The sequence below is a fragment of the Ascaphus truei genome, chromosome 5 (genome assembly GCF_040206685.1).
Source record: "Ascaphus truei isolate aAscTru1 chromosome 5, aAscTru1.hap1, whole genome shotgun sequence".
In the NCBI taxonomy this organism is placed as follows: domain Eukaryota; kingdom Metazoa; phylum Chordata; class Amphibia; order Anura; family Ascaphidae; genus Ascaphus; species Ascaphus truei.
In genome coordinates, this window is record NC_134487.1 from 41698660 (window position 1) to 41725448 (window position 26789).

The 26789-nt window shown below is 31.4% G+C and overlaps 1 protein-coding gene across 1 annotated transcript in view; it reads right to left on the reverse strand.

Moving 5' to 3' along the window:
• LOC142494637 (integumentary mucin B.1-like) overlaps nt 1-26021 on the reverse strand; it is a 64862-nt gene extending 38841 nt beyond the window's left edge. Inside the window, exons 1-5 of the mRNA XM_075599070.1 lie at nt 25970-26021; nt 9714-9740; nt 7745-7771; nt 5777-5803; nt 3813-3839 (exon numbers count right to left, since the gene is read on the reverse strand). Coding sequence (XP_075455185.1) covers nt 3813-3839; nt 5777-5803; nt 7745-7771; nt 9714-9740; nt 25970-26021 — 160 coding nt within the window. The remainder of the gene's footprint in view (nt 1-3812; nt 3840-5776; nt 5804-7744; nt 7772-9713; nt 9741-25969) is intronic.
• Between the last annotated feature and the right edge of the window lie 768 nt (nt 26022-26789).

Consider the following 26789-nt stretch of genomic DNA (forward strand, 5'->3'; position numbering starts at 1 on the left):
GTTAGATTAATATACATATATTATATACATAAACAGTAGTTTACAAAAGAAAAACTTTTGTTTTACGACTACATTTTTAATTGCAACAATTCCCATCTTTTAAAAGGGAAGAAATGTTTGTGTGGGCTGATTTTTAATTTCAACAATCTCATTCACCTATTTATAGATATTCTTGGGATAGTCCACAAACCGCACTATACTATAGCCAAGTATTTAATGCATCTCAAATAGAACTTGCTTTATGGGGCTACTTTGTCAATTTGGCAAATAAATTACTTTAGTGGCTCTGAAAGTGTGCTATTCTTTTGTAACCACATTTAACCATGAAAGGGTGTATTCATTACTTACATTTGCTATTATTCTTAGGAGAAATATATTATTATTATTATTATTTTAATTTTAGACAACTCACAATGAAAATATTTTCCGTGTAACTTCAGGATGTCAATCGGTCAAAGCTAAGGTGATTCAGATCCAGAGATCTGAAACCACCCATCTTTCATTTACACTATTTGCATAAATTACTCTGAATAGTGTAACAATATTGCTACCTAAGAACAGTACTTCACACAGTCAATAAGTACATAATCATGTAATCTGTGATTTTTTAACTTATTCTACACATGAAGGCGACTCAGTTTAAATACTGGAAAAATGTAGACAATTGTTGCATTAATAAACATCTCAAAATGTGTTGTCATTTAAAAGAAAGGAGAAAAAAAATCTTTTCAATATAACTTTCTGAAGATATTTGGCACCACCACTCAGCGAACAAGTGTTTCAGACATTTTTTAGATTACCCTTTCTTATATCTCCTAATTTTCAAACTTAAAAATAAAAAATATATATTACTAATATTACCTTCAACAGGTGCTACTGTTGTTACTCCTGAAAAAATGGGAACATTTGTATATTTAGGACATTTTTTAATCAATAGGAAACATGACATTATTTCATAACTATACAGGACCCTATTAATTTGAGAATGTTAGATTAATATACATATATTATATACATAAACAGTAGTTTACAAAAGAAAAACTTTTGTTTTACGACTACATTTTTATTTGCAACAATTCCCACCTTTTAAAATGAAGAAACGTTTGTGTGGGCTGATTTTTAATTTCAACAATCTCGTCCACCTATTTATAGATATTCTTGGGATAGTCCACAAACCGCACTATACTATAGCCAAGTATTTAATGCATCTGAAATAGAACTTGCTTTATGGGGCTACTTTGTCAATTTGGCAAATAAATTACATTAGTGGCTCTGAAAGTGTGCTATTCTTTTGTAACCACATTTAGCATGAAAGGGTGTATTCCTTACTTACATTTGCTATTATTCTTAGGAGAAATATATTATTATTATTATTTTAATTTTAGACAACTCACAATGAAAATATTTTCCCTGTAACTTCAGGATGTCAATCGGTCAAAGCTAAGGTGGTTCAGATCCAGAGATCTGAAACCACCCATCTTTCATTTACACTATTTGCATAAATTACTCTGAATAGTGTAACAATATTGCTACCTAAGAACAGTACTTCACACAGTCAATAAGTTCATGATCGTGTAATCTGTGATTTTTTAACTTATTCTACACATGAAGGCGACTCAGTTTAAATACTGGAAAAATGTAGACAATTGTTGCATTAATAAACATCTCAAAATGTGTTGTCATTTAAAACAAACGAGAAAAAAAATCTTATCAATATAACTTTCTGAAAATATTTGGCACCACCACTCAGCGAACAAGTGTTTCAGACATTTTTTAGATTACCCTTTCTTATATCTCCTAATTTTCAAACTTAAAAATAAAAAATATATATTACTAATATTACCTTCAACAGGTGCTGCTGTTGTTACTCCTGAAAAAATGGGAACATTTGTATATTTAGGACATTTTTTAATCAATAGGAAACATGACATTATTTCATAACTATACAGGACCCCATTAATTTGAGAATGTTAGATTAATATACATATATTATATACATAAACAGTAGTTTACAAAAGAAAAACTTTTGTTTTACGACTACATTTTTAATTGCAACAATTCCCATCTTTTAAAAGGGAAGAAACATTTGTGTGGGCTGATTTTTAATTTCAACAATCTCATCCACCTATTTATAGATATTCTTGGGATAGTCCACAAACCGCACTATACTATAGCCAAGTATTTAATGCATCTCAAATAGAACTTGCTTTATGGGGCTACTTTGTCAATTTGGCAAATAAATTACTTTAGTGGCTCTGAAAGTGTGCTATTCTTTTGTAACCACATTTAACCATGAAAGGGTGTATTCATTACTTACATTTGCTATTATTCTTAGGAGAAATATATTATTATTATTATTATTTTAATTTTAGACAACTCACAATGAAAATATTTTCCCTGTAACTTCAGGATGTCAATCGGTCAAAGCTAAGGTGATTCAGATCCAGAGATCTGAAACCACCCATCTTTCATTTACACTATTTGCATAAATTACTCTGAATAGTGTAACAATATTGCTACCTAAGAACAGTACTTCACACAGTCAATAAGTTCATGATCGTGTAATTTGTTATTTTTGAACTTATTCTACACATGAAGGCGACTCAGTTTAAATACTGGAAAAATGTAGACAATTGTTGCATTAATAAACATCTCAAAATGTGTTGTCATTTAAAACAAACGAGAAAAAAAATCTTTTCAATATAACTTTCTGAAGATATTTGGCACCACCACTCAGCGAACAAGTGATTCAGACATTTTTTAGATTACCCTTTCTTATATCTCCTAATTTTCAAACTTAAAAATAAAAAATATATATCACTAATATTACCTTCAACAGGTGCTACTGTTGTTACTCCTGAAAAAATGGGAACATTTGTATATTTAGGACATTTTTTCATCAATAGGAAACATTACATTATTTCATAACTATACAGGACCCTATTAATATGAGAATGTTAGATTAATATACATATATTATATACATAAACAGTAGTTTACAAAAGAAAAACTTTTGTTTTACGACTGCATTTTTAATTGCAACAATTCCCATCTTTTAAAAGGGAAGAAACTTTTGTGTGGGCTTATTTTTAATTTCAACAATCTCGTCCACCTATTTATAGATATTCTTGGGATAGTCCACAAACCGCACTATACTATAGCCAAGTATTTAATGCATCTGAAATAGAACTTGCTTTATGGGGCTACTTTGTCAATTTGGCAAATAAATTACATTAGTGGCTCTGAAAGTGTGCTATTCTTTTGTAACCACATTTAGCATGAAAGGGTGTATTCCTTACTTACATTTGCTATTATTCTTAGGAGAAATATATTATTATTATTATTTTAATTTTAGACAACTCACAATGAAAATATTTTCCCTGTAACTCCAGCATGTCAATCGGTCAAAGCTAAGGTGGTTCAGATCCAGAGATCTGAAACCACCCATCTTTCATTTACACTATTTGCATAAATTACTCTGAATAGTGTAACAATATTGCTACCTAAGAACAGTACTTCACACAGTCAATAAGTACATAATCATGTAATCTGTGATTTTTTAACTTATTCTACACATGAAGGCGACTCAGTTTAAATACTGGAAAAATGTAGACAATTGTTGCATTAATAAACATCTCAAAATGTGTTGTCATTTAAAACAAACGAGAAAATAATCTTTTCAATATAACTTTCTGAAGATATTTGGCACCACCACTCAGCGAACAAGTGTTTCAGACATTTTTTAGATTACCCTTTCTTATATCTCCTAATTTTCAAACTTAAAAATTAAAAATATATATTACTAATATTACCTTCAACAGGTGCTACTGTTGTAACTCCTGAAAAAAATGGGAACATTTGTATATTTAGGACATTTTTTAATCAATAGGAAACATGACATTATTTCATAACTATACAGGACCCTATTAATTTGAGAATGTTAGATTAATATACATATATTATATACATAAACAGTAGTTTACAAAAGAAAAACTTTTGTTTTACGACTACATTTTTAATTGCAACAATTCCCATCTTTTAAAAGGGAAGAAACGTTTGTGTGGGCTGATTTTTAATTTCAACAATCTCATCCACCTATTTATAGATATTCTTGGGATAGTCCACAAACCGCACTATACTATAGCCAAGTATTTAATGTATCTCAAATAGAACTTGCTTTATGGGGCTACTTTGTCAATTTGGCAAATAAATTACTTTAGTGGCTCTGAAAGTGTGCTATTCTTTTGTAACCACATTTATCCATGAAAGGTTGTATTCCTTACTTACATTTGCTATTATTCTTAGGAGAAATATATTATTATTATTTTAATTTTAGACAACTCACAATGAAAATATTTTCCCTGTAACTTCAGGATGTCAATTGGTCAAAGCTAAGGTGATTCAGATCCAGAGATCTGAAACCACCCATCTTTCATTTACACTATTTGCATAAATTACTCTGAATAGTGTAACAATATTGCTACCTAAGAACAGTACTTCACACATTCAATAAGTTCATGATCGTGTAATTTGTTATTTTTGAACTTATTCTACACATGAAGGCGACTCAGTTTAAATACTGGAAAAATGTAGACAATTGTTGCATTAATAAACATCTCAAAATGTGTTGTCATTTAAAAGAAAGGAGAAAAAAAATCTTTTCAATATAACTTTCTGAAGATATTTGGCACCACCACTCAGCGAACAAGTGTTTCAGACATTTTTTAGATTACCCTTTCTTATATCTCCTAATTTTCAAACTTAAAAATAAAAAATATATATTACTAATATTACCTTCAACAGGTGCTGCTGTTGTTACTCCTGAAAAAATGGGAACATTTGTATATTTAGGACATTTTTTAATCAATAGGAAACATGACATTATTTCATAACTATACAGGACCCTATTAATTTGAGAATGTTAGATTAATATACATATATTATATACATAAACAGTAGTTTACAAAAGAAAAACTTTTGTTTTACGACTGCATTTTTAATTGCAACAATTCCCATCTTTTAAAAGGGAAGAAACTTTTGTGTGGGCTTATTTTTAATTTCAACAATCTCGTCCACCTATTTATAGATATTCTTGGGATAGTCCACAAACCGCACTATACTATAGCCAAGTATTTAATGCATCTGAAATAGAACTTGCTTTATGGGGCTACTTTGTCAATTTGGCAAATAAATTACATTAGTGGCTCTGAAAGTGTGCTATTCTTTTGTAACCACATTTAGCATGAAAGGGTGTATTCCTTACTTACATTTGCTATTATTCTTAGGAGAAATATATTATTATTATTATTTTAATTTTAGACAACTCACAATGAAAATATTTTCCCTGTAACTCCAGCATGTCAATCGGTCAAAGCTAAGGTGGTTCAGATCCAGAGATCTGAAACCACCCATCTTTCATTTACACTATTTGCATAAATTACTCTGAATAGTGTAACAATATTGCTACCTAAGAACAGTACTTCACACAGTCAATAAGTACATAATCATGTAATCTGTGATTTTTTAACTTATTCTACACATGAAGGCGACTCAGTTTAAATACTGGAAAAATGTAGACAATTGTTGCATTAATAAACATCTCAAAATGTGTTGTCATTTAAAACAAACGAGAAAATAATCTTTTCAATATAACTTTCTGAAGATATTTGGCACCACCACTCAGCGAACAAGTGTTTCAGACATTTTTTAGATTACCCTTTCTTATATCTCCTAATTTTCAAACTTAAAAATTAAAAATATATATTACTAATATTACCTTCAACAGGTGCTACTGTTGTAACTCCTGAAAAAAATGGGAACATTTGTATATTTAGGACATTTTTTAATCAATAGGAAACATGACATTATTTCATAACTATACAGGACCCTATTAATTTGAGAATGTTAGATTAATATACATATATTATATACATAAACAGTAGTTTACAAAAGAAAAACTTTTGTTTTACGACTACATTTTTAATTGCAACAATTCCCATCTTTTAAAAGGGAAGAAACGTTTGTGTGGGCTGATTTTTAATTTCAACAATCTCATCCACCTATTTATAGATATTCTTGGGATAGTCCACAAACCGCACTATACTATAGCCAAGTATTTAATGTATCTCAAATAGAACTTGCTTTATGGGGCTACTTTGTCAATTTGGCAAATAAATTACTTTAGTGGCTCTGAAAGTGTGCTATTCTTTTGTAACCACATTTATCCATGAAAGGTTGTATTCCTTACTTACATTTGCTATTATTCTTAGGAGAAATATATTATTATTATTTTAATTTTAGACAACTCACAATGAAAATATTTTCCCTGTAACTTCAGGATGTCAATTGGTCAAAGCTAAGGTGATTCAGATCCAGAGATCTGAAACCACCCATCTTTCATTTACACTATTTGCATAAATTACTCTGAATAGTGTAACAATATTGCTACCTAAGAACAGTACTTCACACATTCAATAAGTTCATGATCGTGTAATTTGTTATTTTTGAACTTATTCTACACATGAAGGCGACTCAGTTTAAATACTGGAAAAATGTAGACAATTGTTGCATTAATAAACATCTCAAAATGTGTTGTCATTTAAAAGAAAGGAGAAAAAAAATCTTTTCAATATAACTTTCTGAAGATATTTGGCACCACCACTCAGCGAACAAGTGTTTCAGACATTTTTTAAATTACCCTTTCTTATATCTCCTAATTTTCAAACTTAAAAATAAAAAATATATATTACTAATATTACCTTCAACAGGTGCTGCTGTTGTTACTCCTGAAAAAATGGGAACATTTGTATATTTAGGACATTTTTTAATCAATAGGAAACATGACATTATTTCATAACTATACAGGACCCTATTAATTTGAGAATGTTAGATTAATATACATATATTATATACATAAACAGTAGTTTACAAAAGAAAAACTTTTGTTTTACGACTACATTTTTTATTGCAACAATTCCCATCTTTTAAAAGGGAAGAAACATTTGTGTGGGCTGATTTTTAATTTCAACAATCTCATCCACCTATTTATAGATATTCTTGGGATAGTCCACAAACCGCACTATACTATAGCCAAGTATTTAATGCATCTCAAATAGAACTTGCTTTATGGGGCTACTTTGTCAATTTGGCAAATAAATTACTTTAGTGGCTCTGAAAGTGTGCTATTCTTTTGTAACCACATTTAACCATGAAAGGGTGTATTCCTTACTTACATTTGCTATTATTCTTAGGAGAAATATATTATTATTATTATTATTTTAATTTTAGACAACTCACAATGAAAATATTTTCCCTGTAACTTCAGGATGTCAATTGGTCAAAGCTAAGGTGATTCAGATCCAGAGATCTGAAACCAACCATCTTTCATTTACACTATTTGCATAAATAACTCTGAATAGCGTAACAATATTGCTACCTAAGAACAGTACTTCACACAGTCAATAAGTTCATGATCGTGTAATTTGTTATTTTTGAACTTATTCTACACATGAAGGCGACTCAGTTTAAATACTGGAAAAATGTAGACAATTGTTGCATTAATAAACATCTCAAAATGTGTTGTCATTTAAAACAAACGAGAAAATAATCTTTTCAATATAACTTTCTGAAGATATTTGGCACCACCACTCAGCGAACAAGTGTTTCAGACATTTTTTAGATTACCCTTTCTTATATCTCCTAATTTTCAAACTTAAAAATTAAAAATATATATTACTAATATTACCTTCAACAGGTGCTACTGTTGTAACTCCTGAAAAAAATGGGAACATTTGTATATTTAGGACATTTTTTAATCAATAGGAAACATGACATTATTTCATAACTATACAGGACCCTATTAATTTGAGAATGTTAGATTAATATACATATATTATATACATAAACAGTAGTTTACAAAAGAAAAACTTTTGTTTTACGACTACATTTTTAATTGCAACAATTCCCATCTTTTAAAAGGGAAGAAACGTTTGTGTGGGCTGATTTTTAATTTCAACAATCTCATCCACCTATTTATAGATATTCTTGGGATAGTCCACAAACCGCACTATACTATAGCCAAGTATTTAATGTATCTCAAATAGAACTTGCTTTATGGGGCTACTTTGTCAATTTGGCAAATAAATTACTTTAGTGGCTCTGAAAGTGTGCTATTCTTTTGTAACCACATTTATCCATGAAAGGTTGTATTCCTTACTTACATTTGCTATTATTCTTAGGAGAAATATATTATTATTATTTTAATTTTAGACAACTCACAATGAAAATATTTTCCCTGTAACTTCAGGATGTCAATTGGTCAAAGCTAAGGTGATTCAGATCCAGAGATCTGAAACCACCCATCTTTCATTTACACTATTTGCATAAATTACTCTGAATAGTGTAACAATATTGCTACCTAAGAACAGTACTTCACACATTCAATAAGTTCATGATCGTGTAATTTGTTATTTTTGAACTTATTCTACACATGAAGGCGACTCAGTTTAAATACTGGAAAAATGTAGACAATTGTTGCATTAATAAACATCTCAAAATGTGTTGTCATTTAAAAGAAAGGAGAAAAAAAATCTTTTCAATATAACTTTCTGAAGATATTTGGCACCACCACTCAGCGAACAAGTGTTTCAGACATTTTTTAAATTACCCTTTCTTATATCTCCTAATTTTCAAACTTAAAAATAAAAAATATATATTACTAATATTACCTTCAACAGGTGCTGCTGTTGTTACTCCTGAAAAAATGGGAACATTTGTATATTTAGGACATTTTTTAATCAATAGGAAACATGACATTATTTCATAACTATACAGGACCCTATTAATTTGAGAATGTTAGATTAATATACATATATTATATACATAAACAGTAGTTTACAAAAGAAAAACTTTTGTTTTACGACTACATTTTTTATTGCAACAATTCCCATCTTTTAAAAGGGAAGAAACATTTGTGTGGGCTGATTTTTAATTTCAACAATCTCATCCACCTATTTATAGATATTCTTGGGATAGTCCACAAACCGCACTATACTATAGCCAAGTATTTAATGCATCTCAAATAGAACTTGCTTTATGGGGCTACTTTGTCAATTTGGCAAATAAATTACTTTAGTGGCTCTGAAAGTGTGCTATTCTTTTGTAACCACATTTAACCATGAAAGGGTGTATTCCTTACTTACATTTGCTATTATTCTTAGGAGAAATATATTATTATTATTATTATTTTAATTTTAGACAACTCACAATGAAAATATTTTCCCTGTAACTTCAGGATGTCAATTGGTCAAAGCTAAGGTGATTCAGATCCAGAGATCTGAAACCAACCATCTTTCATTTACACTATTTGCATAAATAACTCTGAATAGCGTAACAATATTGCTACCTAAGAACAGTACTTCACACAGTCAATAAGTTCATGATCGTGTAATTTGTTATTTTTGAACTTATTCTACACATGAAGGCGACTCAGTTTAAATACTGGAAAAATGTAGACAATTGTTGCATTAATAAACATCTCAAAATGTGTTGTCATTTAAAACAAACGAGAAAAAAAATCTTTTCAATATAACTTTCTGAAGATATTTGGCACCACCACTCAGCGAACAAGTGATTCAGACATTTTTTAGATTACCCTTTCTTATATCTCCTAATTTTCAAACTTAAAAATTAAAAATATATATCACTAATATTACCTTCAACAGGTGCTACTGTTGTAACTCCTGAAAAAAATGGGAACATTTGTATATTTAGGACATTTTTTAATCAATAGGAAACATGACATTATTTCATAACTATACAGGACCCTATTAATTTGAGAATGTTAGATTAATATACATATATTATATACATAAACAGTAGTTTACAAAAGAAAAACTTTTGTTTTACGACTACATTTTTAATTGCAACAATTCCCATCTTTTAAAAGGGAAGAAACGTTTGTGTGGGCTGATTTTTAATTTCAACAATCTCATCCACCTATTTATAGATATTCTTGGGATAGTCCACAAACCGCACTATACTATAGCCAAGTATTTAATGTATCTCAAATAGAACTTGCTTTATGGGGCTACTTTGTCAATTTGGCAAATAAATTACTTTAGTGGCTCTGAAAGTGTGCTATTCTTTTGTAACCACATTTATCCATGAAAGGTTGTATTCCTTACTTACATTTGCTATTATTCTTAGGAGAAATATATTATTATTATTTTAATTTTAGACAACTCACAATGAAAATATTTTCCCTGTAACTTCAGGATGTCAATTGGTCAAAGCTAAGGTGATTCAGATCCAGAGATCTGAAACCACCCATCTTTCATTTACACTATTTGCATAAATTACTCTGAATAGTGTAACAATATTGCTACCTAAGAACAGTACTTCACACATTCAATAAGTTCATGATCGTGTAATTTGTTATTTTTGAACTTATTCTACACATGAAGGCGACTCAGTTTAAATACTGGAAAAATGTAGACAATTGTTGCATTAATAAACATCTCAAAATGTGTTGTCATTTAAAAGAAAGGAGAAAAAAAATCTTTTCAATATAACTTTCTGAAGATATTTGGCACCACCACTCAGCGAACAAGTGTTTCAGACATTTTTTAGATTACCCTTTCTTATATCTCCTAATTTTCAAACTTAAAAATAAAAAATATATATTACTAATATTACCTTCAACAGGTGCTGCTGTTGTTACTCCTGAAAAAATGGGAACATTTGTATATTTAGGACATTTTTTAATCAATAGGAAACATGACATTATTTCATAACTATACAGGACCCTATTAATTTGAGAATGTTAGATTAATATACATATATTATATGCATAAACAGTAGTTTACAAAAGAAAAACTTTTGTTTTACGACTACATTTTTAATTGCAACAATTCCCATCTTTTAAAAGGGAAGAAACATTTGTGTGGGCTGATTTTTAATTTCAACAATCTCATCCACCTATTTATAGATATTCTTGGGATAGTCCACAAACCGCACTATACTATAGCCAAGTATTTAATGCATCTCAAATAGAACTTGCTTTATGGGGCTACTTTGTCAATTTGGCAAATAAATTACATTAGTGGCTCTGAAAGTGTGCTATTCTTTTGTAACCACATTTAGCATGAAAGGGTGTATTCCTTACTTACATTTGCTATTATTCTTAGGAGAAATATATTATTATTATTATTTTAATTTTAGACAACTCACAATGAAAATATTTTCCCTGTAACTCCAGCATGTCAATCGGTCAAAGCTAAGGTGGTTCAGATCCAGAGATCTGAAACCACCCATCTTTCATTTACACTATTTGCATAAATTACTCTGAATAGTGTAACAATATTGCTACCTAAGAACAGTACTTCACACAGTCAATAAGTACATAATCATGTAATCTGTGATTTTTTAACTTATTCTACACATGAAGGCGACTCAGTTTAAATACTGGAAAAATGTAGACAATTGTTGCATTAATAAACATCTCAAAATGTGTTGTCATTTAAAACAAACGAGAAAATAATCTTTTCAATATAACTTTCTGAAGATATTTGGCACCACCACTCAGCGAACAAGTGTTTCAGACATTTTTTAGATTACCCTTTCTTATATCTCCTAATTTTCAAACTTAAAAATAAAAAATATATATTACTAATATTACCTTCAACAGGTGCTGCTGTTGTTACTCCTGAAAAAATGGGAACATTTGTATATTTAGGACATTTTTTAATCAATAGGAAACATGACATTATTTCATAACTATACAGGACCCTATTAATTTGAGAATGTTAGATTAATATACATATATTATATACATAAACAGTAGTTTACAAAAGAAAAACTTTTGTTTTACGACTACATTTTTAATTGCAACAATTCCCATCTTTTAAAAGGGAAGAAACATTTGTGTGGGCTGATTTTTAATTTCAACAATCTCATCCACCTATTTATAGATATTCTTGGGATAGTCCACAAACCGCACTATACTATAGCCAAGTATTTAATGCATCTCAAATAGAACTTGCTTTATGGGGCTACTTTGTCAATTTGGCAAATAAATTACTTTAGTGGCTCTGAAAGTGTGCTATTCTTTTGTAACCACATTTAACCATGAAAGGGTGTATTCCTTACTTACATTTGCTATTATTCTTAGGAGAAATATATTATTATTATTATTATTATTATTTTAATTTTAGACAACTCACAATGAAAATATTTTCCCTGTAACTTCAGGATGTCAATTGGTCAAAGCTAAGGTGATTCAGATCCAGAGATCTGAAACCAACCATCTTTCATTTACACTATTTGCATAAATAACTCTGAATAGCGTAACAATATTGCTACCTAAGAACAGTACTTCACACAGTCAATAAGTTCATGATCGTGTAATTTGTTATTTTTGAACTTATTCTACACATGAAGGCGACTCAGTTTAAATACTGGAAAAATGTAGACAATTGTTGCATTAATAAACATCTCAAAATGTGTTGTCATTTAAAACAAACGAGAAAAAAAATCTTTTCAATATAACTTTCTGAAGATATTTGGCACCACCACTCAGCGAACAAGTGATTCAGACATTTTTTAGATTACCCTTTCTTATATCTCCTAATTTTCAAACTTAAAAATTAAAAATATATATCACTAATATTATATTCAACAGGTGCTACTGTTGTAACTCCTGAAAAAAATGGGAACATTTGTATATTTAGGACATTTTTTAATCAATAGGAAACATGACATTATTTCATAACTATACAGGACCCTATTAATTTGAGAATGTTAGATTAATATACATATATTATATACATAAACAGTAGTTTACAAAAGAAAAACTTTTGTTTTACGACTACATTTTTAATTGCAACAATTCCCATCTTTTAAAAGGGAAGAAACGTTTGTGTGGGCTGATTTTTAATTTCAACAATCTCATCCACCTATTTATAGATATTCTTGGGATAGTCCACAAACCGCACTATACTATAGCCAAGTATTTAATGTATCTCAAATAGAACTTGCTTTATGGGGCTACTTTGTCAATTTGGCAAATAAATTACTTTAGTGGCTCTGAAAGTGTGCTATTCTTTTGTAACCACATTTATCCATGAAAGGTTGTATTCCTTACTTACATTTGCTATTATTCTTAGGAGAAATATATTATTATTATTTTAATTTTAGACAACTCACAATGAAAATATTTTCCCTGTAACTTCAGGATGTCAATTGGTCAAAGCTAAGGTGATTCAGATCCAGAGATCTGAAACCACCCATCTTTCATTTACACTATTTGCATAAATTATTCTGAATAGTGTAACAATATTGCTACCTAAGAACAGTACTTCACACATTCAATAAGTTCATGATCGTGTAATTTGTTATTTTTGAACTTATTCTACACATGAAGGCGACTCAGTTTAAATACTGGAAAAATGTAGACAATTGTTGCATTAATAAACATCTCAAAATGTGTTGTCATTTAAAAGAAAGGAGAAAAAAAATCTTTTCAATATAACTTTCTGAAGATATTTGGCACCACCACTCAGCGAACAAGTGTTTCAGACATTTTTTAGATTACCCTTTCTTATATCTCCTAATTTTCAAACTTAAAAATAAAAAATATATATTACTAATATTACCTTCAACAGGTGCTGCTGTTGTTACTCCTGAAAAAATGGGAACATTTGTATATTTAGGACATTTTTTAATCAATAGGAAACATGACATTATTTCATAACTATACAGGACCCTATTAATTTGAGAATGTTAGATTAATATACATATATTATATACATAAACAGTAGTTTACAAAAGAAAAACTTTTGTTTTACGACTACATTTTTAATTGCAACAATTCCCATCTTTTAAAAGGGAAGAAACGTCTGTGTGGGCTGATTTTTAATTTCAACAATCTCATCCACCTATTTATAGATATTCTTGGGATAGTCCACAAACCGCACTATACTATAGCCAAGTATTTAATGCATCTCAAATAGAACTTGCTTTATGGGGCTACTTTGTCAATTTGGCAAATAAATTACTTTAGTGGCTCTGAAAGTGTGCTATTCTTTTGTAACCACATTTAACCATGAAAGGGTGTATTCATTACTTACATTTGCTATTATTCTTAGGAGAAATATATTATTATTATTTTAATTTTAGACAACTCACAATGAAAATATTTTCCCTGTAACTTCAGGATGTCAATTGGTCAAAGCTAAGGTGATTCAGATCCAGAGATCTGAAACCACCCATCTTTCATTTACACTATTTGCATAAATTACTCTGAATAGTGTAACAATATTGCTACCTAAGAACAGTACTTCACACAGTCAATAAGTTCATGATCGTGTAATTTGTTATTTTTGAACTTATTCTACACATGAAGGCGACTCAGTTTAAATACTGGAAAAATGTAGACAATTGTTGCATTAATAAACATCTCAAAATGTGTTGTCATTTAAAACAAACGAGAAAAAAAATCTTTTCAATATAACTTTCCGAAGATATTTGGCACCACCACTCAGCGAACAAGTGATTCAGACATTTTTTAGATTACCCTTTCTTATATCTCCTAATTTTCAAACTTAAAAATAAAATATATATATCACTAATATTACCTTCAACAGGTGCTACTGTTGTTACTCCTGAAAAAATGGGAACATTTGTATATTTAGGACATTTTAGAATCAATAGGAAACATTACATTATTTCATAACTATACAGGACCCTATTAATTTGAGAATGTTAGATTAATATACATATATTATATACATAAACAGTAGTTTACAAAAGAAAAACTTTTGTTTTACGACTACATTTTTAATTGCAACAATTCCCATCTTTTAAAAGGGAAGATACTTTTGTGTGGGCTGATTTTTAATTTCAACAAACTCGTCCACCTATTTATAGATATTCTTGGGATAGTCCACAAACCGCACCATACTATAGCCAAGTATTTAATGCATCTAAAATAGAACTTGCTTTATGGGGCTACTTTGTCAATTTGGCAAATATATTACTTTGGTGGCTCTGAAAGTGTGCTATTCTTTTGTAACCACATTTAACCATGAAAGGGTGTATTCCTTACTTACATTTGCTATTATTCTTAGGACAAAAATATTATTATTATTATTTTAATTTTAGACAACTCACAATGAAAATATTTTCCCTGTAACTCCAGGATGTCAATCGGTCAAAGCTAAGGTGGTTCAGATCCAGAGATCTGAAACCACCCATCTTTCATTTACACTATTTGCATAAATTACTCTGAATAGTGTAACAATATTGCTACCTAAGAACAGTACTTCACACAGTCAATAAGTTCATGATCGTGTAATTTGTTATTTTTGAACTTATTCTACACATGAAGGCGACTCAGTGTAAATACTGGAAAAATGTAGACAATTGTTGCATTAATAAACATCTCAAAATGTGTTGTCATTTAAAACAAAGGAGGAAACAAAATCTTATCAATATAACTTTCTGAAAATATTTGGCACCACCACTCAGCGAACAAGTGTTTCAGACATTTTTTAGATTACCCTTTCTTATATCTCCTAATTTTCAAACTTAAAAATAAAAAATATATATTACTAATATTACCTTCAACAGGTGGTGCTGTTGTTACTCCTGAAAAAATGGGAACATTTGTATATTTAGGACATTTTAGAATCAATAGGAAACATTACATTATTTCATAACTATACAGGACCCTATTAATTTGAGAATGTTAGATTAATATACATATATTATATACATAAACAGTAGTTTACAAAAGAAAAACTTTTGTTTTACGACTACATTTTTAATTGCAACAATTCCCATCTTTTAAAAGGGAAGAAACTTTTGTGTGGGCTGATTTTTAATTTCAACAATATCGTCCACCTATTTATAGATATTCTGGGGATAGTCCACAAACCGCACAATACTATAGCCAAGTATTTAATGCATCTCAAATAGAACTTGCTTTATGGGGCTACTTTGTCAATTTGGCAAATAAATTACTTTAGTGGCTCTGAAAGTGGGCTATTCTTTTGTAACCACATTTAACCATGAAAGGGTGTATTCCTTACTTACATTTGCTATTATTCTTAGGAGAAATATATTATTATTATTATTATTTTAATTTTAGACAACTCACAATGAAAATATTTTCCCTGTAACTTTAGTATGTCAATCGGTAAAACCTAAGGTGGTTCAGATCCAGAGATCTGAAACCACCCATCTTTCATTTACACTATTTGCATAAATTACTCTGAATAGTGTAACAATATTGCTACCTAAGAACAGTACTTCACACAGTCAATAAGTACATAATCATGTAATCTGTGATTTTTTAACTTATTCTACACATGAAGGCGACTCAGTTTAAATAATGGAAAAATTTAGACAATTGTTGCACTAATAAACATCTCAAAATGTGTTGTCATTTAAAACAAAGGAGGAAACAAAATCTTATCAATATAACTTTCTGAAGATATTTGGAACAACCACTCAGCGAACAAGTGTTTCAAACATTTTTTAGATTACCCTTTCTTAAATCTCCTAATTTTCAAACTTAAAAATAAAAAATATATATTAATAATATTACCTTCAACAGGTGGTGCTGTTGTTACTCCTGAAAAAATGGGAACATTTGTATATTTAGGACATGTTTTAATCAATAGGAAACATGACATTATTTCATAACTATACAGGACCCTATTAATTTGAGAATGTTAGATTAATATACATATATTATATACATAAACAGTAGTTTACAAAAGAAAAACTTTTGTTTTACGACTACATTTTTAATTGCAACAATTCCCAAGTTTTAAAAGGGAAGAAACGTTTGTGTGGGCTGATTTTTAATTTCAACAATCTCATCCACCTATTTATAGATATTCTTGGGATAGTCCACAAACCGCACTATAATATAGCCAAGTATTTAATGCATCTCAAATAGAACTTGCTTTATGGGGCTACTTTGTCAATTTGGCAAATAAATTACTTTAGTGGCTCTGAAAGTGTGCTATTCTTTTGTAACCACATTTAACCATGAAAGGTTGTATTCCTTACTTACATTTGCTATTATTCTTAGGAGAAATATATTATTATTATTATTATTTTAATTTTAGACAACTCACAATGAAAATATTTTCACTGTAACTTCAGGATGTCAATTGGTCAAAGCTAAGGTGATTCAGATCCAGAGATCTGAAACCACCCATCTTTCATTTACACTATTTGCATAAATTACTCTGAATAGTGTAACAATATTGCTACCTAAGAACAGTACTTCACACAGTCAATAAGTTCATGATCGTGTAATTTGTTATTTTTGAACTTATTCTACACATGAAGGCGACTCAGTTTAAATACTGGAAAAATGTAGACAATTGTTGCATTAATAAACATCTCAAAATGTGTTGTCATTTAAAACAAACGAGAAAAAAAATCTTTTCAATATAACTTTCTGAAGATATTTGGCACCACCACTCAGCGAACAAGTGATTCGGACATTTTTTAGATTACCCATTCTTATATCTCCTAATTTTCAAATTTAAAAATAAAAAATATATATCACTAATATTACCTTCAACAGGTGCTACTGTTGTTACTCCTGAAAAAATGGGAACATTTGTATATTTAGGACATTTTTTAATCAATAGGAAACATTACATTATTTCATAACTATACAGGACCCTATTAATATGAGAATGTTAGATTAATATACATATATTATATACATAAACAGTAGTTTACAAAAGAAAAACTTTTGTTTTACGACTGCATTTTTAATTGCAACAATTCCCATCTTTTAAAAGGGAAGAAACTTTTGTGTGGGCTTATTTTTAATTTCAACAATCTCGTCCACCTATTTATAGATATTCTTGGGATAGTCCACAAACCGCACTATACTATAGCCAAGTATTTAATGCATCTCAAATAGAACTTGCTTTATGGGGCTACTTTGTCAATTTGGCGAATAAATTACTTTAGTGGCTCTGAAAGTGTGCTATTCTTTTGTAACCACATTTAGCATGAAAGGGTGTATTCCTTACTTACATTTGCTATTATTCTTAGGAGAAATATATTATTATTATTATTTTAATTTTAGACAACTCACAATGAAAATATTTTCCCTGTAACTTCATGATGCCAATTTGTCAAAGCTAAGGTGATTCAGATCCAGAGATCTGAAACCACCCATCTTTCATTTACACTATTTGCATAAATTACTCTGAATAGTGTAACAATATTGCTACCTAAGAACCGTACTTCACACAGTCAATAAGTACATAATCATGTAATCTGGGATTTTTTAACTTATTCTACACATGAAGGCGACTCAGTTTAAATACTGGAAAAATGTAGACAATTGTTGCATTAATAAACATCTCAAAATGTGTTGTCATTTAAAACAGAGGAGAAAAAAAATCTTATCAATATAACTTTCTGAAGATATTTGGCACCACCACTCAGCGAACAAGTGTTTCAGACATTTTTTAGTTTACCCTTTCTTATATCTCCAAATTTTCAAACTTAAAAATAAAAAATATATATAACTAATATTACCTTCAACAGGTGGTGCTGTTGTTACTCCTGAAACAATGGGAACATTTGTATATTTAGGACATTTTAGAACCAATAGGAAACATGACTTTATTTCATAACTATACAGGAACCTATTAATTTGAGAATGTTAGATTAATATACATATATAATATACATAAACAGTAGTTTACAAAAGAAAAACTTTTGTTTTACGGCTTATTTTTGATTACAACAATTCTTATGTTTTAAAAGGGAAGAAACTTTTGTGTGGGCAGATTTTTAATTTCAACAATCTCGTCCACCTATTTATATATATTCTGGGGATAGTCCACAAACCGAACTATACTATAGCCAAGTATTTAATGCATCTCAAATAGAACTTGCTTATTATGGGGCTACTTTGTCAATTTGGCAAATATATTTCTTTAGTGGCTCTGAAAGTGTGCTATTCTTTTGTAACCACATTTAACCATGAAAGGGTGTATTCCTTACTTACATTTGCTATTATTCTTAGGACAAATATATTATTATTATTATTTTAATTTTAGACAACTCACAATGAAAATATTTTCCCTGTAACTCCAGGGGCTCAATCAGTCAAAGCTGAGGTGGTTCAGATCCAGAGATCTGAAACCACCCATCTTTCATTTACATTATTTGCATAAATTACCCTGAATAGTGTAACAATATTGCTATCTAAGAACAGAACTTCACGCTGTCAATAAGTACATAATAATGTAATTTGTGATTTTTTAACTTATTCTACACATGAAGGCGACTCAGTTTAAATACTGGAAAAATGTAGACAATTGTTGCATTAATAAACATCTCAAAATGTGTTGTCATTTAAAACAAACAAGAAAAAAAATCTTTTCAATATAACTTTCTGAAGATATTTGGCACCACCACTCAGCGAACAAGTGATTCAGACATTTTTTAGATTACCCTTTCTTATATCTCCTAATTTTCAAACTTAAAAATAAAAAATATGTATCACTAATATTACCTTCAACAGGTGCTACTGTTGTTACTCCTGAAAAAATGGGAACATTTGTATATTTAGGACATTTTTTAATCAATAGGAAACTTTACATTATTTCATAACTATACAGGACCCTATTAATATGAGAATGTTAGATTAATATACATATATTATATACATAAACAGTAGTTTACAAAAGAAAAACTTTTGTATTACGACTGCATTTTTAATTGCAACAATTCCCATCTTTTAAAAGGGAAGAAACTTTTGTGTGGGCTTATTTTTAATTTCAACAATCTCGTCCACCTATTTATAGATATTCTTGGGATAGTCCACAAACCGCACTATACTATAGCCAAGTATTTAATGCATCTCAAATAGAACTTGCTTTATGGGGCTACTTTGTCAATTTGGCAAATAAATTACTTTAGTGGCTCTGAAAGTGTGCTATTCTTTTGTAACCACATTTAACCATGAAAGGTTGTATTCCTTACTTACATTTGCTATTATTCTTAGGAGAAATATATTATTATTATTATTATTATTTTAATTTTAGACAACTCACAATGAAAATATTTTCCCTGTAACTTCAGGATGTCAGTTGGTCAAAGCTAAGGTGATTCAGATCCAGAGATCTGAAACCACCCATCTTTCATTTACACTATTTGCATAAATTACTCTGAATAGTGTAACAATATTGCTACCTAAGAACAGTACTACACACAGTCAATAAGTTCATGATCGTGTAATTTGTTATTTTTGAACTTATTCTACACATGAAGGCGACTCAGTTTAAATACTGGAAAAATGTAGACAATTGTTGCATTAATAAACATCTCAAAATGTGTTGTCATTTAAAACAAACGAGAAAAAAAATCTTTTCAATATAACTTTCTGAAGATATTTGGCACCACCACTCAGCGAACAAGTGATTCAGACATTTTTTAGATTACCCATTCTTATATCTCCTAATTTTCAAACTTAAAAATAAAAAATATATATCACTAATATTACCTTCAACAGGTGCTACTGTTGTTACTCCTGAAAAAATGGGAACATTTGTATATTTAGGACATTTTTTAATCAATAGGAAACATTACATTATTTCATAACTATACAGGACCCTATTAATATGAGAATGTTAGATTAATATACATATATTATATACATAAACAGTAGTTTACAAAAGAAAAACTTTTGTTTTACGACTACATTTTTAATTGCAACAATTCCCATCTTTTAAAAGGGAAGAAACGTTTGTGTGGGCTGATTTTTAATTTCAACAATCTCATCCACCTATTTATAGATATTCTTGGGATAGTCCACAAACCGCACTATACTATAGCCAAGTATTTAATGCATCTCAAATAGAACTTGCTTTATGGGGCTACTTTGTCAATTTGGCGAATAAATTACTTTAGTGGCTCTGAAAGTGTGCTATTCTTTTGTAACCACATTTAGCATGAAAGGGTGTATTCCTTACTTACATTTGCTATTATTCTTAGGAGAAATATATTATTATTATTATTTTAATTTTATACAACTCACAATGAAAATATTTTCCCTGTAACTCCAGCATGTCAATCGGTCAAAGCTAAGGTGGTTCAGATCCAGAGATCTGAAACCACCCATCTTTCATTTACACTATTTGCATAAATTACTCTGAATAGTGTAACAATATTGCTACCTAATAACAGTACTTCACACAGTCAATAAGTTCATGATCGTGTAATTTGTTATTTTTGAACTTATTCTACACGTGAAGGCGACTCAGTTTAAATACTGGAAAAATGTAGACAATTGTTGCATTAATAAACATCTCAAAATGTGTTGTCATTTAAAACAAACGAGAAAAAAAATCTTTTCAATATAACTTTCTGAAGATATTTGGCACCACCACTCAGCGAACAAGTGATTCAGACATTTTTTAGATTACCCTTTCTTATATCTCCTAATTTTCAAACTTAAAAATAAAAAATATATATCACTAATATTACCTTCAACAGGTGCTACTGTTGTTACTCCTGAAAAAATGGGAACATTTGTATATTTAGGACATTTTTTCATCAATAGGAAACATTACATTATTTCATAACTATACAGGACCCTATTAATATGAGAATGTTAGATTAATATACATATATTATATACATAAACAGTAGTTTACAAAAGAAAAACTTTTGTTTTACGACTGCATTTTTAATTGCAACAATTCCCATCTTTTAAAAGGGAAGAAACTTTTGTGTGGGCTTATTTTTAATTTCAACAATCTCGTCCACCTATTTATAGATATTCTTGGGATAGTCCACAAACCGCACTATACTATAGCCAAGTATTTAATGCATCTCAAATAGAACTTGCTTTATGGGGCTACTTTGTCAATTTGGCAAATAAATTACTTTAGTGGCTCTGAAAGTGTGGTATTCTTTTGTAACCACATTTAACCATGAAAGGGTGTATTCATTACTTACATTTGCTATTATTCTTAGGAGAAATATATTATTATTATTATTTTAATTTTAGACAACTCACAATGAAAATATTTTCCCTGTAACTTCAGGATGTCAATTGGTCAAAGCTAAGGTGATTCAGATCCAGAGATCTGAAACCACCCATCTTTCATTTACACTATTTGCATAAATTACTCTGAATAGTGTAACAATATTGCTACCTAAGAACAGTACTTCACACAGTCAATAAGTTCATGATCGTGTAATTTGTTATTTTTGAACTTATTCTACACATGAAGGCGACTCAGTTTAAATACTGGAAAAATGTAGACAATTGTTGCATTAATAAACATCTCAAATTGTGTTGTCATTTAAAACAAACGAGAAAAAAAATCTTTTCAATATAACTTTCTGAAGATATTTGGCACCACCACTCAGCTAACAAGTGATTCAGACATTTTTTAGATTACCCATTCTTATATATCCTAATTTTCAAACTTAAAAATAAAAAATATATATTACTAATATTACCTTCAACAGGTGCTACTGTTGATAGTCCTGAAAAAATGGGAACATTTGTATATTTAGGACATTTTTTAATCAATAGGAAACATTACATTATTTCATAACTATACAGGACCCTATTAATATGAGAATGTTAGATTAATATACATATATTATATACATAAACAGTAGTTTACAAAAGAAAAACTTTTGTTTTACGACTGCATTTTTTATTGCAACAATTCCCATCTTTTAAAAGGGAAGAAACTTTTGTGTGGGCTTATTTTTAATTTCAACAATCTCGTCCACCTATTTATAGATATTCTTGGGATAGTCCACAAACCGCACTATACTATAGCCAAGTATTTAATGCATCTCAAATAGAACTTGCTTTATGGGGCTACTTTGTCAATTTGGCAAATAAATTACTTTAGTGGCTTTGAAAGTGTGCTATTCTTTTGTAACCACATTTAGCATGAAAGGGTGTATTCCTTACTTACATTTGCTATTATTCTTAGGAGAAATATATTATTATTATTATTTTAATTTTAGACAACTCACAATGAAAATATTTTCCCTGTAACTCCAGCATGTCAATCGGTCAAAGCTAAGGTGGTTCAGATCCAGAGATCTGAAACCACCCATCTTTCATTTACACTATTTGCATAAATTACTCTGAATATTGTAACAATATTGCTACCTAAGAACAGTACTTCACGCAATCAATAAGTACATAATCATGTAATTTGTGATTTTTGAACTTATTCTACACATGAAGGCGACTCAGTTTAAATACTGGAAAAATGTAGACAATTGTTGCATTAATAAACATCTCAAAATGTGTTGTCATTTAAAACAAAGGAGGAAACAAAATCTTATCAATATAACTTTCTGAAAATATTTGGCACCACCACTCAGCGAACAAGTGTTTCAGACATTTTTTAGATTACCCTTTCTTATATCTCCTAATTTTCAAACTTAAAAATAAAAAATATATATCACTAATATTACATTCAACAGGTGCTGCTGTTGTTACTCCTGAAAAAATGGGAACATTTGTATATTTAGGACATTTTAGAATCAATAGGAAACATTACATTATTTCATAACTATACAGGACCCTATTAATTTGAGAATGTTAGATTAATATACATATATTATATACATAAACAGTAGTTTACAAAAGAAAAACTTTTGTTTTACGACTACATTTTTAATTGCAACAATTCCCATCTTTTAAAAGGGAAGAAACTTTTGTGTGGGCTGATTTTTAATTTCAACAATATCGTCCACCTATTTATAGATATTCTGGGGATAGTCCACAAACCGCACTATACTATAGCCAAGTATTTAATGCATCTCAAATAGAACTTGCTTTATGGGGCTACTTTGTCAATTTGGCAAATAAATTACTTTAGTGGCTCTGAAAGTGGGCTATTCTTTTGTAACCACATTTAACCATGAAAGGGTGTATTCCTTACTTACATTTGCTATTATTCTTAGGAGAAATATATTATTATTATTATTATTTTAATTTTAGACAACTCACAATGAAAATATTTTCCCTGTAACTTCAGTATGTCAATCGGTAAAACCTAAGGTGGTTCAGATCTAGAGATCTGAAACCACCCATCTTTCATTTACACTATTTGCATAAATTACTCTGAATAGTGTAACAATATTGCTACCTAAGAACAGTACTTCACACAGTCAATAAGTACATAATCATGTAATCTGTGATTTTTTTAACTTATTCTACACATGAAGGCGACTCAGTTTAAATACTGGAAAAATTTAGACAATTGTTGCATTAATAAACATCTCAAAATGTGTTGTCATTTAAAACAAAGGAGGAAACAAAATCTTATCATTATAACTTTCTGAAGATATTTGGCACCACCACTCAGCGAACAAGTGTTTCAAACATTTTTTAGATTACCCTTTCTTATATCTCTGTCAGGAATCCGCTCCGCGGGTTACTGGTTACCTTACCTTGCAGACCGGTGCAGTTCTGGAACAGCTCTCCTGATGTTTGCTGCAGCCTGGATTCACTCACCAAAGCTATACACACTCCCTCTGGTATCTACTGCAGCTGTGCAGCCTATTATGCAACCTAGACTTGCATTCATTCATTGGAGCAATATCTTCACACCCCCGCTGGGGATTGGCCTGCTGGCCTTTAAGTATTGCCTTTCCATAATGCTCCTTGCCGAGCATAGTCCTTACCGGATGTCACCAACTGTTCTGCCACAAGCTCTTGCTTGTTCTCTTGTGCTGAAGCGGAGGTTTCCCTTGCGTCCTTCAGCTTCCTGTTCTCCTGTGCTGAAGCAGTGGTTTCGTCCCTGCGTCTGTCAGCTTCCTGTTCTCCTGTGCTGAAGCAGAGGTTTCGTCCCTGCGTCCTTCAGCCTCCTGGATTCCTGCACTGAAGCGGAGGTTTCGCCCCTGCGTCCTTCAGTCTCCTGGATTCCTACACTGAAGAGGAGGTCTTCCTGTGTATCTACAGCTTCCTGGTTCCTGGGGCCTACTCTTTCCCTAATCTAGAGAGGCCGTGTCCTGGTTCCTGCGCTGCTACAGAGGATTCCCTAACCCGCTCAGGACTCTTGCGCTGTAGCGCTGGTTTAACCGTGCAGCTAGGCGGTGTGTAAATCTGGTCTGTCTTCCACCTCCTGAGACCAGTACCATGGGCCATGGTCGCCGCACGCGCAGAGAACCCCCCGCACTCATAAGCCGAAGCGGGGTTCTCCTGACTCCCTGTTGCCGAACTCTTGCTTGGACAATGTTTATTCTGACGTCTCCTATTCTGACCCTGGCTTGTACAACGACGATGCTGTCTTCTCCAATCCAGACCCTGCTACGTACGACTATGAACTGCGCAATCCGGATCAGCCTGCGAGGTTTAAGGTCGGTGCTTTTACAACCCTACCTCAGCCACGCGGTCCGACCCGAGTTTGTGGCGAGCACAACCGTGACAGTATGCTCGGCCCCACAAACTCGGACCGTCCTGTGGTGAGGGTTGGTAAGTTTCTGTCTGAACTCCTGTCCCGGCCCGTAGGCCAGTCCCAGTACCTATGCGAAATACTACCTCAAATGGGAGATCCGTTTATGTTTGAAGGTTTAACCCCTTTGCAAAAAAAATGCCGTAAAGATCTCTTTTTGAAGGCTTATCGCCTCAAGTACTTAAAACAGCTTCTGGCCGCTAGTATTCTCTTCCCTGATTCCCCTTTGTCCTGGGATAATGTGAATCCTGGGAAACTGGCCACCGCCTGTAATACACTCCATGCCCTGGCCTTATCATTGGACATTTACGTAGTACCAGAGGATCCTCTCCTCATGTTTGCTCACGTACAAAAGATACTCTGCCTACTTTCCAAAACATTGGACATTTGCATAATAGAACAGGATTCCCTCCTCGCCAGCTGCGCTGACGCTTGGCGGTCCCGCTCTGCTGCCAGTCCTGTTGCTAAACCTGGGAGCATACCTTCCTCTCCAGGAGATGACAAAACTGTCCCACTAGCATTGCTCTCCAACATAGTTACTACCACGGTCCCTAGCCCTGATTATTTGCCCGGGTGCCCTGATTCCAATGATATGTCTACTGTAACCCCAACCAAACAGTCCTGTGCGCTTTCCCCGTCTGAGAAAGAATCCCTAAGTTCTGTTCCCAGGGTCAGTTCTGTATTAACCCTTGGGGGGCAGTTCTCTGAGTTTCCTTTTGCTATTCCCTGTTCTCTGCCAGTTAGGTCACGCCCCTAGCACCAGAAGAGAGATCCCTAGTCTTCCCCAATTCAGAGAGAGGTCTAGCTATGTTTTACTCTCAGGTATGGTCTGAATTAACCCCTGTAAATTCTTGCTGCCTCCAAGTTAATGCCTTTGTTTTAGCCTCAGAGAATGAGTCCACAAGTCAGACAGCAGAGGTTGCATTGAAGGAGTCCCCTAACCTTAAGGATTCCTTAGAAATTCTTTGCTATAAATCCCCTGCTTCAGCTCAAGTTTCCGCAGTTTCACCTCCGGAGACTTCAGCTAAAGTTCTGGTTCCTGTAAAATGTATTCAGGAGTCAGGGTTTCCCCTAAACTTAGCCACAGAGTTCCTCCTCCCGGGTATTTCACTGAACCAGTCTGTCGCCCAGAGAGCGGTGATCCCTGCTTCAGTGCATAGTTCCCACATTGTGGAATCTGCAGTCATTTTTGGTTTCCCAGACATTCCTTACCAAATACCTACTTCAGAGACCAGTACAGTTAGGTTTAAACCCCGTGTACTGTCTGGGTGCTCCTCTTCACTAAGCTTAGGATTAAACGCA